Consider the following 15,988-nt stretch of genomic DNA (forward strand, 5'->3'; position numbering starts at 1 on the left):
GAAAGCCACAGAACAAGGCAACCTCGGAGAAAAGGCTAGGAAGGAATGTAAAGGGAAACCTCTCTGGGGAGAGGACATCATGGCTGAAACCTGAAGGACAAGGACACCATGGCAGCCACAGGCAGATCTGGGGGCAGAACACAAGGCTGCATTCTTCAGCCCCATCCTTCAGGGGTTCCCTTTTCAGGGGCTCACAGACTAGCCAGTGTGGTCCCTAACTGGCCCCCTGTCCCTACCTCTGGGCCTGTGTCCATTCTTCCCCCACTCACCAGATCTTGGCTGCTTCCACCTCCTTTCCCTGCCTAGCCAAACCTTACTCATCTCTTGGGGCCTGTCTCCTCCAGGAAGCCCACTGAGATTGGTCTCATAGCCTCTGACAGTTCCCAGTGTCTGTGTTGCCCACGGGCTCATGGCAATATGACAGAGCAACAGCCACAAGCCTCATGCCCAGTGGAGCTGTATGGCTCACAGAACACACTCCCACGGGATCCACCCTGACCCTGACTTGCTGCGGGCCACGTGCTATTCTCTCCTTTAATTCTTACCATGGCCCAGCCAGGGAGCCGTGGGTGAGGAAATCGAGGCTGGGAGAGGGAAGCCACGTGTCCTCCTCCTGTCTGCCTCGAGGAAGTGGGGGCTTCAAGGCAGGAGGGAGCCTGGGACCTGGGACCTGCAGGGTGATCTGACCACAAAAACAGGGAGGAGGGAGCAGCTGGGACCACTGCAGGGATGTACCACCCTGGGCAGGAGCTCCCAGCCATGAGACTAGACAGCAGGGCCTGGTAATTTCCCCCAGGACACCATCCTGGGGCAGACCAGGTGAGCAATTCCCCTGTGTGACTCACCAAGGCCACCTGGGAGGCTCTGACACACAGGATGTGGCCAGAAGCCTGAGAAGAGGGAGGAAGGGAAGGAGGGAGGGAGGGAGAGAAAAAAGGAGGGAGAGAGGCAGGAAGGGAGCAAGGGAGAAAGGCTAATTTGGTCCCTCCCAAGGATAGGAGTTCACATCCGTCCCTCTTTCCATCTTGCTGAGTAACATTCAATTCATCTTAAGGGAGACTCAATTATCCAACCTCTTCAGTAACTGACAAGCTTTGTGCCATACACAAATCCTGACCAGCCACAAGCTGATGCCAGCACCAAGCAGAATGAGGCTGAGGGCAGAGCCCTGTGGCTCCTCAGCAGACACCCAGCACCAGATGTTACAAACAAGCCATTTTGCGGCGTCTCCGGGAGCGCCGCCCAGCTGCCCTCCCTGGCTTCCTACCTTTCGGCCTGCCTCGTTATTGTGCAAGTTCATGAGAGTCCGGGCATTCTGCTTGATCTCCCGGGCATCCACAAAGACCTTGGCGAAGCCGATGCCGTAGCGGATGTCGGCAGAGCAGCCACCCCACTTCCAGCCCTCGTCCCGGTGGTACTGGCCTTGCTTCTCTTTGTCGCAGCCACAGTCGCTCAGGTTGCCCTGGGTACAGGCAGCTGTGATGGCGTGGGCCACGCCGGCGGCAATGATGGCGTAGGTGAATGCAGCCTCCCGGCTCCCTGCGAAGAGGAGAGAAGAGGAGACAAGTTAGGGTCAGGTCCCAGGCATCTGAGAGGAGGCTGGGCCTGACTAAAGAGTGAGGCTGAGCTCAATGCAATGGCTCTTCAAAGCTCGACTGAGTACCCGTTCCTAACTTCCAACAAAGCTCCCTCTTAGGGTGATGAGCTGAGCACCTCCCATTACACACACATCCATTCAACCCCAGAACCTGGGGAGTCAACTGGGCAGTAAAGGAGGAAGGTATGTGGGCTGGTTGCCCAGGGTCTGGAAGGCCAGATGTGGGGGATTCCTCTAGCCCATCAGTCCCCACTCCCCACTCCCAAGCACACTTGACGTAACCATGTAACCTGCACACAGGCATAAAGCTCACAGCATCGTAAAGTAGCATTTCCCCAACACCCACAGAGGGCACTGGCTCTGGGGCCAGAAGGCCTGAGTTTAAATCCCAGGAATATCAATCCCTGGCTCTGTGACTATTGGCCAAGGACTACCCCTCCCTGCACCTCAGTCTCTCTGGCTGTAAAATGGGGACATATCATTGGTACCCTTCTCATGGCAATGAGGGAGAACAAGAGTTTGTCCATGGAAAGCTCTTGGCCCCACGTTTCGTTCATGGAACCTGACTGCACCCTACCTCTTGTTTTCGTGGCCACTACTACTCCTTCTGTGTGTCACCTGCTATTTCAGATGTCCATCCCCTCCCTTCTTCTGTGGCCTCCTCACTGGACTGTGAGTATCTCAGGGCAGGGTCCTGAGCAGCTGGGGTGCAGGAGACAGCGTGGGACAGGCAGTCGCTCAGAGCTGGTGTAAATATGGTGCTGCCGCTTAGCCTCTTAGCCTCTCTGAGCTTCAGTCTCCTCACCTGCAAAATGGGTTCAAGGGCTACATCTGCTTTACAGGGTGAAGACTGACCAAAGCAACCTATGGGAAGCCCTGTGTGTGGTATAAGCCCTGAGGAGCACTGGGCAAGTTCACTCTCATGTAGCCTGGGTGGGTTTCAGGGAAGGCACCTGGAAGAAGAGGCCCTGGAACCCAGAGCAGGCAAACAGGGGCCAGAGAAGGTGTTTCAGAATTGCCAGGATGGAGATGGCTTAAGCAGTGAGTGAGGAGGTGGATGACTTGCTCCAAGTTGCTTCCAGCCTCAGGTCACTCTGTTCCATGCTCAGGGAGGTCCTTTCCCCACCCACCTTCTCATTTGCCTTGGGATCTCCCTCCCCAGGAGGGAGACAGACACAAACAACTTGTCCCCCCACCCCATCGCTGCCCTCCCACCCTGCAGAAGGTAGGCCTGTCCACCTGCCGGACTGGACAGCTTCCCTATGCCAGGGCTGGCTTCGCCGTGGTGTGCCATGCCAGCCCACCCATGGCGTCCCTCCTAACACAGAGGCTCTGGAGCCAGAATGCTTGGGCTCAAGTCCCAGCTCTGCCACTTACTGACTGGGACTTGGGCGAGCTCCTTCTCCTCTCCACACATCAGTCTGGAGAGTGCCAGCGCCTACCTGACAGGAGCTGCTGAGAAGGTACAGGAGAAGGGGGCATGTCAAATGCAGAAATGCATAGCCAGTGCCTGGCTCCACAAACATGAAACTTGGCACCAAGGGGAATGGAGCCCCTGGGGAACTCAGCTTAACTTTGGGGGCCGGGAAAGGATATTATTTTAGCAGCTACTGGGCTCACAGCTCTCTGCATTTGTCATTTTCTTAGTATAGAAAACATCTCTGAGGGGGCCAGGCATGGTGGCTTACGCCTGTAATCCCAGCACTTTGGGAGGCTGAGGTGGGCAGATCACTTTAGGTCAGGAGTTCAAGACCGGCCTGGCCAACATGGGGAAACTCTGTCTTTGCTAAAAATACAAAAATTAGCTGGGCATAGTGACACGTGCTTGTAATCCCAGCTACTTGGGGGACTGAGGCAGGAGAATTGCTTGAACCTGGGTGGTGGAGGTTGCAGTGAACCAAGACTGTGCCACTGCACTCCAGCCTGGGCGACAGAGCGAAACTCCATGAAGGAGAAGAAGAAGGAGAAGGAGAAGAAGAAAGAAAACATCTCTGAGTAACACATGCCCATCAGAGGGACTAGACAGGGCAGCAAGGACAGGGGAGCCATGGGGCACAGGCACAGGCTCGACTTCTGGTCCAGCAATAAAACCCAACAATGCTTTTGCTGCATGAAATCAAGAATTGCTGTGTAAGATCTGCATGCTGGACTGGGCCACAGGAGGACAAGGGAAGCTGTCTCAGCCACAGGTTGAAGACAGAACTGCCAGCAAGATAGGTGGGAATAGACACATGTTGCTAAGCTCTGCCAAGGAGGGAGCTTTGGGATTAAGCCCACGACATGTCAGGAGACCAGGCTTTGAGTGCTGCTGAGGCACGGCCTTGGAAAAGAGATAGAGCCTCATGGATAGATCCTCAGGCAAAGAAAGGGCAGACAGACAGGAAAAGTCTGCACCTGTCCCCACCCTCCAGCAAGGCTAGACAGGCACGCAGGTCCACCCCAGCCAGCGCAGGAGGTGGGCAGGTGGGGTTGGAGGAAGCCAGAATCTCCTGGAAATTGATTGCTGCTTCCTGCATTTGCATAGATTTGAGGCTCAAATATATCCCCCTGCATGCTCCAAGGGCTCCAAGGCAAGTGGGAAGACTCACCCCTGGTCCAGTGGTTCCCCGGGAGCCTAGAGGAGCAAAGAGAAAGCTCTCCAACCCCAGGCACCAGCTCACACTCGAGAGTATCAAACTCACAAGAAAACCAAACCCTCAGGGAGACAGTCAATATCAAGAATAGACACTCAAGGACATGAGAGAAAAGGACAATCAGATGGAGGGCAGGGAAGAAATCTGTTCCACTGCTTTCTAGCTGTGTGACCTTGGGTGAGTCACCTAACCTCTCTGTGCTCCAGTTCCCCCACTGTAAAATGTGATGATAAAAATTAACAATGGTAGAGCACTTAGCACAGAGGTTGGCATGAGAAAGTGGCCCCAAATGCTCCAATTATAACAATTCTTGTCTATGATGGAGGTAACAAGTCTCTACAAGTACAAGAGGGCTGAGAGGTAAGGAGTAGGGCTTTTCATTTACAACTGAAGACACAAAGGCTTTTGGCTTGCCTGAGACACCCAACATGTGGGCAGCAGAGCTGAGCTGCAGACCCGGCCTCTGGGCACTCCATATAGACCAAGAACTGCCTCCAGGGATGAAATGATTCCCAGGTGCAGTGGGCAGGCTCCAGCCGTTGACCGGAGACTGTGTCCTCTTTATCAGACCAAGAATGGAGTGTGCGAATCGAGGCGGGGCAGAGAGCCTGGCCTATCCTCAAAGACTGGCCCCTCTCCCTTGGGTTCTCCCTGGGGGAAGGGCAGGTGGCAGAGGAGGGGGCTGCCAGCCCAAGACTCCTGTGGTAATTTCGTGTGTCCTCTGCTCTACAGCCCAGTGGTGACCGTCCCTGGGTCTCTCAGTCTCTGGAGCAGTGCATGATGGTGCAGATGGTGAGAAATGGACAGCTAGCCGCAGATGGCTTCCACCCACTCACCATTTCCATCCCACCCCTGAGGTAGGGAAGGGCAGCTGCCCCTTGGGGCGCATTTCATCCCCCGGAGCTCCAGATGGAGAGCTTTCTTCCCCACAGCCCAGAGCGAGGTCTCATCAAGTGCCATGGCCTTCCTCTCCCCACCAAGCTGGACTTCCTCAGCACCCACTGCCCCTGAGAAGTGAAGACTGTAGTCAAGGCGCCGATGAGGGCCAGTCATTCTTGGCTTCAGAGCTCTCAGGGACCCAGGTACTGGCTGGTAAAGTCCAATCCTTCTGGATGTGGAAGAGTCACTTTTGACTCTTGCCATTAACTTTGATGTTGGCCTTACCCGCCCACATTAGACTGGGATGATCCAGTCCCACTCCACCCCACACTACCATGGAGGAAACTACCCTGGGCATCCAGCTGGCTGTGTGACTAACGTCAGGGCTGTTAACCTCTTTGACCCTTCACTGCTTCCTCTGTGAAATGGGTACAATTACACAGCACCTATGTGTCTAAGTGAACTGAATTACAAAACAAGGGGTGCTGAGCGGTGCTGAGCACAGTGTCTGGCATGTCGTGAGTGCTCAGTAAACATCAGCTGTTGCATTGTAGTTTTGTTGTTTTTACTATCACCGAGTCCCATTTCACCATGTCCTGAAGGTCACAACAGAGAGGCAAGTATGTGAGGCTGATCCAGTGTTTGTCTGCCCAGCCAAATTTAAGGTTTACAAGATGACAGGGACCATGTCTGTCACTCCCACTGTCTCCAACCTCCTCCAAAATGTGTGAGGGGTGAGACAGACCTGAGTCCCAATTTCAACCCTGCCAAAAGCTGTGTGACCCTGGGCAAGTCACTTAACCTCTCTGAGCCTCCATTTCCTCATCTGTTATTAGCACCTACCCTGTAGGAAGAGGTAGGCATCACCTGGCACCTAGCAGGTACTTAAACAAATAGTAGTGAGCGTTATAATTATAATAATTGATGAAATTATGGGTGCCACTGGGTGGTACAGAGAAGAACTTGCCCTGTATCTGTTTTATCCATGGCCCTTATTGCTCCCTGCCATTTTAGACTTAGCTGCTGATTATCTATTCCCCGTACCAGCCCTACCACCATGACCCCTGCCCCTCTAGGATATAATTGCTTTGAAGATAAGCACTTCGTCATGGCCCTTGCTGTGTCCTCGGGGCCTGGCACACAGTAGGTACCCAGTAAATAGCAGTGGAATGAATAAATGAATGAAAGAAAGCTCTGACTTGGTCTCCACAGACTGTGTGCCTTCAACCACATGGTCTTTCTTGGGTGCTTTTTGTTTGCCAGACTCCATGCTCAGCATGTTAGAAGAGGATACCTATCTATTCCCTAGGAAAACAACCCTCAAGGGAGGTAATAACAGCCTCTCTGTTTTACAGATGGGGGAACTGAGGCTCCAAGAGGATCTAACCAGGCAGGTGTGGAGCCTGTGATAAACTCCAGCCCCTTATAGGCCATCTCCTAGCCCATTCATCAAAACAAGACTGCCCCAAGGCATCAGCACAGAGTTAGCCAGACACTTGGTTTTTTTTTTTTAAGGAAGAAGGGAAAGAGTAGAGAGAAGGTAACATTTGTTGGGCACCTACTAGGTTCCGGACCCATGCTTGGTCCTCTGTGAAGTGTTTCACCACATTCCCCCGTGTAGATGTCATTCCCCATGGTTTTACAGTTTAGAAAATGGAGGCTCTGAGTTAGAGTGATTTGCTGAGGTCACCCAGCTAGAAACTGGCCAGAACTGGGATTCAAGGCCCAAGTTGGGCAGTGTCCTTCCTCAACCCCCCACCCCAGCTCCCTTCCTGGCCCACCAGTGCATGGAAAACCCATGGTTAGAGATTATTCTGGCTTAAGACATCAACTCTTGTCAGAATGCACTTACTTCTAAAACAAGACTTATCAATAAATAATTTATCAAAACCATTCAAATCAGATGGCTTGCTGAGCTGAGAACAGGGTTTGATGGTAGAAAGTAGAAAAGTCTCCTGGAATCTTAAAATAAATCTCAGACTCCATCCATGTCTGCCTCCTTTACTCATCCTAGGTAAGGTAGGGAAACTGAGGCTTGGGGAGATGAGGTGGCTTGCCCAGGAAGAATTAGGATGCAAATCTGGAGGTCACCTGCTGTGCCTAACCACTCCAGAGAACTCCCTTGGACCCTGGTCATACTCACTGCTCCGAGAACAGCCCTTCTCTCAGCTGTATGGGGAAGCCCCTTCATTCAGGTGGGTAATTTCCCGAATGCCATCTCATTTATCTTAGGAGATACCTGCAAGGGTGGTCTGTTCTATTGCTGTGGAAATGGGATGAGATCATATGTCCAATGACATATAGTACATAAAAAGCTGAGCAAAGACATACAAAATGTTTCTTATTCACCAGGCTCTGTTCTAAGCACTGAATATAGATCTACAATATATGGCAACAACATGTGAGGTGGGGGCTGCTATTATCTCCATTTTACAGATGCGGAAACTGAGGCCCATGTGATACAACCTGTAAGGATTCAAACTCGTACAGCCAGCCCCAGAGTTTGACCCACTCCCTTGCCTTAAGGTCTTGATAACCATTCCAGTCCTACTGACTCCAGGCCTACATTCTTGCCCAGATCATCCATGTGGAGCCTGTGAGTGAACCCTGGGCTTGGCCACCATGGCCTGTGTGCCCTCCAGGATCAGATCCTCCACCCCTGGCAGTGGGGACAGCCTGCTGTGAAGGACCTGTCTCTGCCATCTGTTCCTTCACTCATCAGGTATTTCTTGAGCATCTACTATGTGCCAGGCACTGTTCTAGGGCATGAGGAAACTCAGATGAGGAGTTCAGACATGGCTTTGCCTTCGTAGAAGGACAGGCAGTAGGATCATGCCACTCCGTGGCAGCTGAGGACTTTGAAGAAGGTGACACAGGGCAGTGATGGGAGTGGGGGACATCTGGGGTGGTGCCTTGAGTGGGGAGGTCATGAGGCTCTCTAGGGGCAAAGAAGGCATCAGGCCAAGGGGTAGCCTGAGTGATGGCCCTGATGTGGTGTGGTCAGCTAGTGGTGGGGGCAGGTGAGCCAGGGCGGCACCGGAGGAGGTGAGGCTGTGGGCGGGTGTGGATTCTGCCAGGCCTTCCTCTCCCCAGAATCAGAGAAGAGATTTCCAGAGCCACAGAAACAAAGCCAGGGGGCTCCTACTGGAATGACAGCTTCAAGGAGAATGGGAGACTTGTTCAAGGTCACCAGTGACTCAGCAAGACCAGAAGATCCCCTGGCTCCCTCACCTCCCCCATGCCCTCCTTACCTCTCAATCCACCCACATCTCCAGGTAAAGTTTTCATCCAGAAGCCCAGAGACCTTCCCTCCTGGGATATCCCAGGTGACTTCAGCTCAGAACTCAGATAAGACGAAATCCGTCAGTCCCTCCTGTCTACTTCTCATTCACTGGGGGAGCTCCAAGCAAGGACTCTGCCTCTCCGGGTATCAGCTTCCCCATCTGTGAAGTGGGAACCCTTAGGAGGACATTGCCAAGTTGTGAAAATTAAATGAGACCTCTGTGGAATGAAGCCTCTATGGAGCTCCCAGAAGGTGCTGGATAAAGAACGATACATATTATCACTGAGATGAAAATGGGGAGCCCAGCTGACGCCCTCTGTGGTTCCAGCTCCATAACGATCCCGGCGGGTACAGAGGAAATAAACTGATGTCCAAGCCTGCCCAAAAGATTCCATTCCACCGCCCTGTGCAGCCACTGTAAATGGTTTGCACCGGAATATTATCTGGGTGTATTTACGGTATCTTACTGGAAACCACAAAGTGCATTGTATTTTTTTTCTTTTGCTATTTAAAGCCAATGGGTCAGAGAGCAAGCAATCTGCAGTGACACAAGCTGAAATATATGATTTGGAAAATATACAGATGGAAAAAGGTTGCACTTGCCAGCCCCGTGGCATGGCAGTTCATAGCCCCTCTGGGCTCAGAATGCCACATGGGGCTGTCTCATCAAGAGGAACCAGGGAGCCTCTCAATGAATAACTGGAAGATTTGGGGGTGCAGGGAGCTATGTCTGGGCAGAGCTTGGTAAGGTAACAGGCCCACAGCTAGGGAAACTGGGGAGGGGTGTGTGCAAGCCCCAGCCTCTGTCTTTCTCCATCCAAGGGTCTCTCTTCCCACTGAGCAAGGCCAGAGCACACCGCTGACCACTTGCCAACGGTCAGCATCTGCCCCTTCCTGGCTTCACGCCTTTGCACATGCTGTTCCCCCAGGCTGCAGTTGTCTTTCTTATTCCATCTGCCTGCTAAGGGGCAGTGAATGTAGCCCAGGAGGTTTTAAAGCAGAGCCCTGGAGGTGGATAAATCTGGGTTCACATCCTGGCTCCCTCTTCCTGGCAGCGGGACCTTAAATGAGTTAACTCACCTCTCAAGGCCTCAGTTTCCTCATTTGTAAAGTGGGAATAACAAAATTTCTACCTCCCAGGGTTGTTGGGAGGATTAAATTAGCCAATGCACATGACAAGCTCAGCCCGTGCTTGGTAAGGGATCAATAAACAGTAGCTTTTACTAGATGCATTATTGGTTAGCACCATATCCATCAAGCCATGGCTCCCAAGTTCCCTACTCTGAGGGGCCTCCAAGATGTCCCCTCCCTCCATTTGTGGCCCAGCACCCTGTCCATCCTTACTTTGTATTGAATTGAATGATCAGTCTGTCTTCGCTAGGCTGTGGGGACCTGGATTATTTATCTGTGAAGCCTCAACAGTTGAATGAATGAATGAATGTGCGTGTGAAAGCAAGTGTGTGTGTGTGTGTGTGTGTGTGTCTGCATGTTGCATGCACACGCACGCCTGCCTGCCTGCCTGTCTACCATATGAAAGCTGGGAAGAGAACATTATAACAAAAGACTCATCTCAGAGAATAGTGTCAGGAGAGCTAAAACCCAGGATGAACTGAGGCTTGCAAAAAAAAAAATGCAAACGAGACAAAACGTCCTTTGTTAGCTGCATTCTAAGCAAGAATAAGGAAAGAATAGGTCTTTTGCTTGGGCAAGATGGCGCATTGTTAAGAAATGGCAGAGAGAAAATGGAGCTGGCCCGCCCCTTGCTTCTGTCTCTCTCACTGGAAAGGTCTTCAAATCCATCCTTCTAAGCATTCACCAGCTCACCAGACATGTGTTGCACTCTCACAGCCCTAGATGGGTAAAATGATGGAGTCCTTTTTGCAGAGTGTGGGGATCCCCAGACATGGGACCCTCAGCCCAGGCAGTCACCTTGGGGAGAGGAGAGAGCTGCTCAAGTGACTGCCCAAGAGAAGTGGTGACAAATTCTACAGAGGCAGAAGCCCAGAAATGCATCAGAGTTTCCCAGATTGTAGACAGAGGAGGGTGGACTTCAGGGGTTGACTCCTAGGTCATTTGTGCCCATCCCTGGAAAAATTCCGGCAGGGGGGTACCAAACAGGAGGTCGTGAGCATGTGGAAAAGAATGCACCCATCCCCAGGAGCACATGGTGGGAAATCACCATTTCTTTGCCGATGATAATGCTGGAGACATAGCAACGTTCTGTGTGTGCAAAGAATTTGATTATCTTCCTACATCCTGTCTCTCCTCTGATTAAATACCTCTGACAACTTCCCTCCCAAGCAAACCCCCTGAGTCTGGTCCCAAAACCCTGCAGGATGCCTGGTCCCACCTCTTTCCCCAGCCTCTTCTACCCTCCCTACCCTACGCCCTGCAGTCCCTCGTGCCAAGCCACTCTGGATCCCAGGGCTCCTGTCTGCGTCGCCCAGCCAAGCCCTTCCTGCTGCCACTCCCCTTCCCCTCCTGGGCTGTGGACGGCCCCTACTTCAGGTGACCCGTGCAGGCAGCTTCTCTGCTCATCTCCCAGTGCCTGTTTCTCTTCCACTAGATCCTCGGAGCACTTTTCAGCCTTGACTCCCCAGTTTGTCCCCACCAGAGAGCAAGTGCCCTAGACACAGCCTGCACCCCAGCATGTACTGCAGAGATTCTAGTAAATATCTGTGGGATGAGGACGTGAATAAATGAGTGGACATACAAGGCGGGGGAGTCTTATCCCATGAACATTTAACTTGCATAAATTGAACCAAATGTACCAGAAAAAAATTAAAATATTATATACTTATATTGTGGATATATACTCTTCATTCTATATACACCATGTTGCCATATATACATTTTACATGTATGTACATGCTTTCCTGCACTTGTATGGAAACTCAGGCATTCTGAATTTTATGCATGATTGAAGGGACTTCCAATGGTAATGTGGATTAGAATGGATTTCACTGCCCATGGCAATGTCCGAAGCGAGGATATGCCTCTTCTGTACCCTTGGGGAAAGATATGGAAATTGGTGGTGGGTGGATGTACTTTTTGGTAGATTCCATGTTGACCTATAAACCACATTCTGAGTATGGTCAATCTGTGAGGGTCTCCAGGGTGATATTCCCCAGTGTGTGTGCCCCTAAGAGCAGCTCCACTGGACAGTCAGTGAGTCCAAGGATGGAAATGAGTGGACCTTCCAGATTGAGTCACCTCAAGCTGCTGTCTTGTCTACAGGCCGTTTCAGTACCTTTAATATGCCGGCAGGCACCCTGACTCTCCAGGAGCAGGGAGTAGTATAACATGCTGAGTTCCCCCATTTTATTGTCCATGGGAATGTCCTTTTCTCCCCAGGGCAGCTGGCAGTAGGCGGCGGGTGGAGCCTGGGAACTGGTGATTTGCTGAGCAGACCCTGGGCACAGCTCCTCTTGAATCATGCCATAGGGGTCTTTCCTAGGCACTAGACCTAGTCAACATTTTTATCCCATTTTGAGCCAATTCAGAGATGGACAGGATAGCTAACAGGATGATTGATCAAATTGACATTAAAAAGATCTTGATGAGTGAGACTGCCCAGCTAGAATGGAGCTCAGTGAAAATGTGCAGACATGAACGTGCAGTTTTGTATTTGGGGTGAGAAGTGAACAGCCGTCACTCACACAACAGAGAAAATGGAGCACCTGCTGTGCATGAGGTGCTCCCCAGACCCGGCATTCAGAAGATAAACAAGGCCAGGCCTGTCCTCAAGGGCTCAGAGCAGCTGGGGCCACACAAGGCAGAAAGGAGCTGGCCTGCCTGGGGGCCATACACTTCTTCACGTGTTCCATGAGGACCCACTGTGTGCCAGGCCCCAGGACAGATGCTGGCGGTCTGGGGAGAAGAGGATCAGCAGATCTGGGCCCCATGGAGCCTCATGATGGCAGAGAAGACTAATGTCAGACGGGTTCTTGCAAAAGTAAACAAATTCAATTCCAAAAGTGGTAAGTGCTGTAAAGACAACAGTGCAGGGTGCCCTGTCGGGGAAGGGTGGAGGGTGCTGTCTTGGGCAGGATGGTCCAGGAAGACCTCCTGGAGGAGGTGGCCTTTGAGTGGAGACCTGCATAATGCAGGAGAGGACAGGTTGCCCACCATCGCTCAGCTGCTTCTCCCAAGCACCCTCTGTGCCATCTCCTGCTGCAGACAGGAGTTGGGGCAGGGGGCTGCTCTGGTACCTGTGATGTCCCTACATCCACTGAGCACCTCCGCAGGGACTGTGCCCTCCATGTACCAGGCACTGGGTCAGAGGCCCCTGCTCCATCACAGAGCTGCCTTCTGGCCAGAGAGACAGACGATAATAACAACACAGCTACGATGTATGGGGCACTTCCTGTGTGCCAGGCACAGTTCTGAGTGCAGTAAGTAACCTCATCCTCCTGCCACCTGTGAGAATGGTGCCATTCTCACTCCCGTTTGGTCAAGGCCCACTGTTGGTAAATGACCAAGCAGGAAGCTTCAGGGCTGAACCACGACACAGCGCTGCACAGATGAGCAAGTTAGAGAGAATACATCCTGGAGTAACAAAGTGACATAAAGAAAATGCTACACAGTGAGAGCGGACAAGGACAGGCGGTGTACACTAGAGAGGGGGTAACGAAGGCTTCTCCGAGGGGCTGACAGGTGAGCAGAGGATAGAAAGACAGAGGGAGCGAGCCAAGCTGGCAAAGAACATCCAGGCAGAGGGAACAGTGAGGGAAAGGCCCTGAGGTGGGAGGGACTTTGGCAGAGGTCCATAAAGGAGCAGGGGATGGGTGTGCATTTTATTCTCAGAACAACAGGAAACCGCGGGAGGGTTTTACACAGCAGGATGCCACGCTCAGAGCAACACGGAGAAGATGTCATCCTGGATGGCTGCATGAGTTGCAGGATGAAAGGGAGGAGGTGGAGTGCATTTGGAGGTTGATGTCTTTGTCCAGGCAACAAGTATCTGAAGATGGCAGTTTGAATCAGGAGGTGGTGGTGAAGGTGGTGAAAACTGGACAGATTGGGGGATATAGTTTGGAGGTAGAGTCAAAATGGTCAGCTTAGGCTGGTAAACACTAAGAAAATCTAGAGCATGGGTCCCGGGTTCCTTGAGCTTGTGTTCATATGACACGGGCACACAGGCCTCCTGGAAGCGGGCAGGGGATGTCATCCAATGGATAACAATGTGCCAGGCTCTTACATCCCATATCATGTAATGCCACTACCACTTAGCAAGGTGGGTGCGTGGCTCCCCCATTCTGCAGACTGTCAGAAAGATGAAGTACTCACTTAAAGTCACCTGCAAGGTAAGGGTGGGGCTGGGATGCAAACCCAGCCATGTGACTCTGATTTCAGTACTCACTTGGCAGCCCCACACCTGCAGCAAGACAAGGGGTTCTCAAATACATGGCAGACTTGAGACTCTCTGGCAGGATCACACAAACAGAAGAATCCCCCTAGCAAGGGGGGACTCACAACTGATTTCAGCTCTGCCACAAAACAGCCACATGATCTTGGTCAGCCTCTGCCTGACTCTAAGCCTGTCTCCCAGGAACGAGACGGAGGTGGACACACTTTCTTTCAGGGGTGCCAAGGACCCAATGAAGTGATGGATGAGAAAGGGCTGTCTTGGCTCCTGGTCCACACTGATCCTCAGTGAAAAGATACAAGATAGAGTGAAGCCTCCCACAGCCCACTCACCCTGAGGAACCCACTCACCCCGAGGAACCCACTCATCCCGAGGCATTGCCTGGTCTAACCCTGGTTTCCCTGCACTGTGACTACAACCACGCTGGCCAAACCCAATGGGAGAACCTACAACCCAACAGAAAAATGGGGAAAAAGCATGAAGAGGTAACTCATGGAAGAGCGAGCATGCACAGCCAGTAAATACAGGAAGAAATTTCAACCTCATCACTTCTCAGGGAAGTGTAAATCAGGATGCTGTTGAAATTGTCTTTCTCACCCACTCACTGGGCAGACATGCAGCTGGCCAGTCCCAGTGTTGGAGCTGTGCCGCCAGTGGGGGAGGAGCTTGGCACAATAGCAATTGAATCCAACCAAAATGAAGTCATTTACTTCTGGAGAAGATCTCCATATGATACATTAAACATGAATAAGCAAGGGAATGGGAAACTCAAGATTCAAGATAGGGAAAGCGTAGCCAGGGAGGGAGAGGCAGGAGAGACACGAGGGAGGCTCAAGGACGTGGATGACAAGTTGTGTTGGGGGGTGAATTTGAGGGAGGTCACAGTATTATTTAAGAAAAAAAATGGCCAGGTGCAGTGGCTCACACCTGTAATCCCATTGCTTTGGGAGACCAAGGCAGGATTGCTTGAAGCTGGGAATTTGAGACCAACCTGGGCAACACAGTGAGACCCCTGTCTCTACAAAACAACAGAAAAGAATTAGCCAGGTGAGGTGGTGTGTGCCTGTAATCCCAGTGGAAGGATCGCTTGAGCCCAGGAGGTGGAGGCTGCAGTGAGCTAAACTTGCAGTGCTGCACTACAGCCTGGGTGACAGAGCGAGACCCTGTCAGAAAAGGAAAGAATGAAAGAATGAAAGAAAGAAAGGAGGAAGGGATGGAAGGGAAGGGAAGGGAAAGGGGGAAGGGAGAGAAAGAAAGAAAGAAAGAAAGAAAGAAAGAAAGAAAGAAAGAAAGAAAGAAAGAAGAGAAAGAAAGAAAGAAGAGAAAGAAAGAAGAGAGAGAAAGGAAGAAAGAAAGAAAGAAAGAAAGAAAGAAAGAAAGAAAGAAAGAGAAAGGAAGGAAGGAAGGAAAGAAGGGAGGGAGGGAGGAAAGGGAAGGGAAGGAAGGGAGGAAGGAAAGGAGGTACAGAGGGAGGGAGGAAGGGAGAGGGGGAGAGAGAGAAAGAAAGAGAGAGAAAGAGAAAGAGGGAAAAAAGAGAGGGAGGGAGGAAGGAAGGAAAGAAGGAAGGAAGGAAAAGAGAAACAATGGAAGGAAGGAAGCAAGGAAGGGAGAAAGAGAGAAAGAAAAAGAGAATGAGAGAAAGAGAAAGAGAGAGAGAGAGAGAAAGTGAGAGAGAGAGAGAGAGAAAGGGAGAAAGAGAGAAAGAGGGAGAGAGAAAGAGAAAGAGGGAAAGAGAGAGAGGGAGGGAGGAATGAAAGAAAGAAGGAAGGAAGGAAAGAAGGAAGGAAGGAAAAGAGAGAGAATGGAAGGAAGGCAGCAAGGAAGGAAGAGAGAAAGAGAGAGAAAGAAAAAGAGAAAGAGAGAGAAAGAAAGAAAGAGGAAGAAAGAAAGAGAGAGAAAGAAAAAGAAAGAGAGAGAAAGAAAAAGAAAGAGAGAGAAAGAAAGAAAGGAAGAGGGAAAGAGAGGGAGGGAGGGAGAGAGGGATGGAGGGAGGGAGGGAGGAAGGAAGGGAGGAAGGAAGGAAGGAAAAGAGAGAGAGAAAGAAACAAAGAAAGGAAGAAAGAAAAGAAAAGAAAGAAAGAAAGAAAGAAGCGAGGGAAGGGAGGGAAAGAGGGAGGAAGGGAGAGAGAGAAAGAGAGAAGGAGAGAAAGAAAGAAAAAGAAAGAAAGAAAAGAAGGAAGGAAGGAAAAGAGAGAGAGAAAGGAAGGAAGGAGGGGAGGAAGAAAGAG

General features: G+C 51.3%; 1 protein-coding gene across 1 annotated transcript in view; it reads right to left on the reverse strand.

Annotated features, from left to right (window-relative positions):
- Positions 1 to 15,988, reverse strand: part of WNT7A (Wnt family member 7A) — a 61,546-nt gene that overhangs the window by 35,201 nt on the left and 10,357 nt on the right. Inside the window, exon 3 of the mRNA XM_032149783.2 lies at positions 1,268 to 1,539. Within this exon, the coding sequence (XP_032005674.1) occupies positions 1,268 to 1,539 (272 nt within the window). The remainder of the gene's footprint in view (positions 1 to 1,267; positions 1,540 to 15,988) is intronic.

This window comes from Hylobates moloch, unplaced genomic scaffold (genome assembly GCF_009828535.3).
Source record: "Hylobates moloch isolate HMO894 unplaced genomic scaffold, HMol_V3 SCAFFOLD_4, whole genome shotgun sequence".
Lineage (NCBI taxonomy): Eukaryota > Metazoa > Chordata > Mammalia > Primates > Hylobatidae > Hylobates > Hylobates moloch.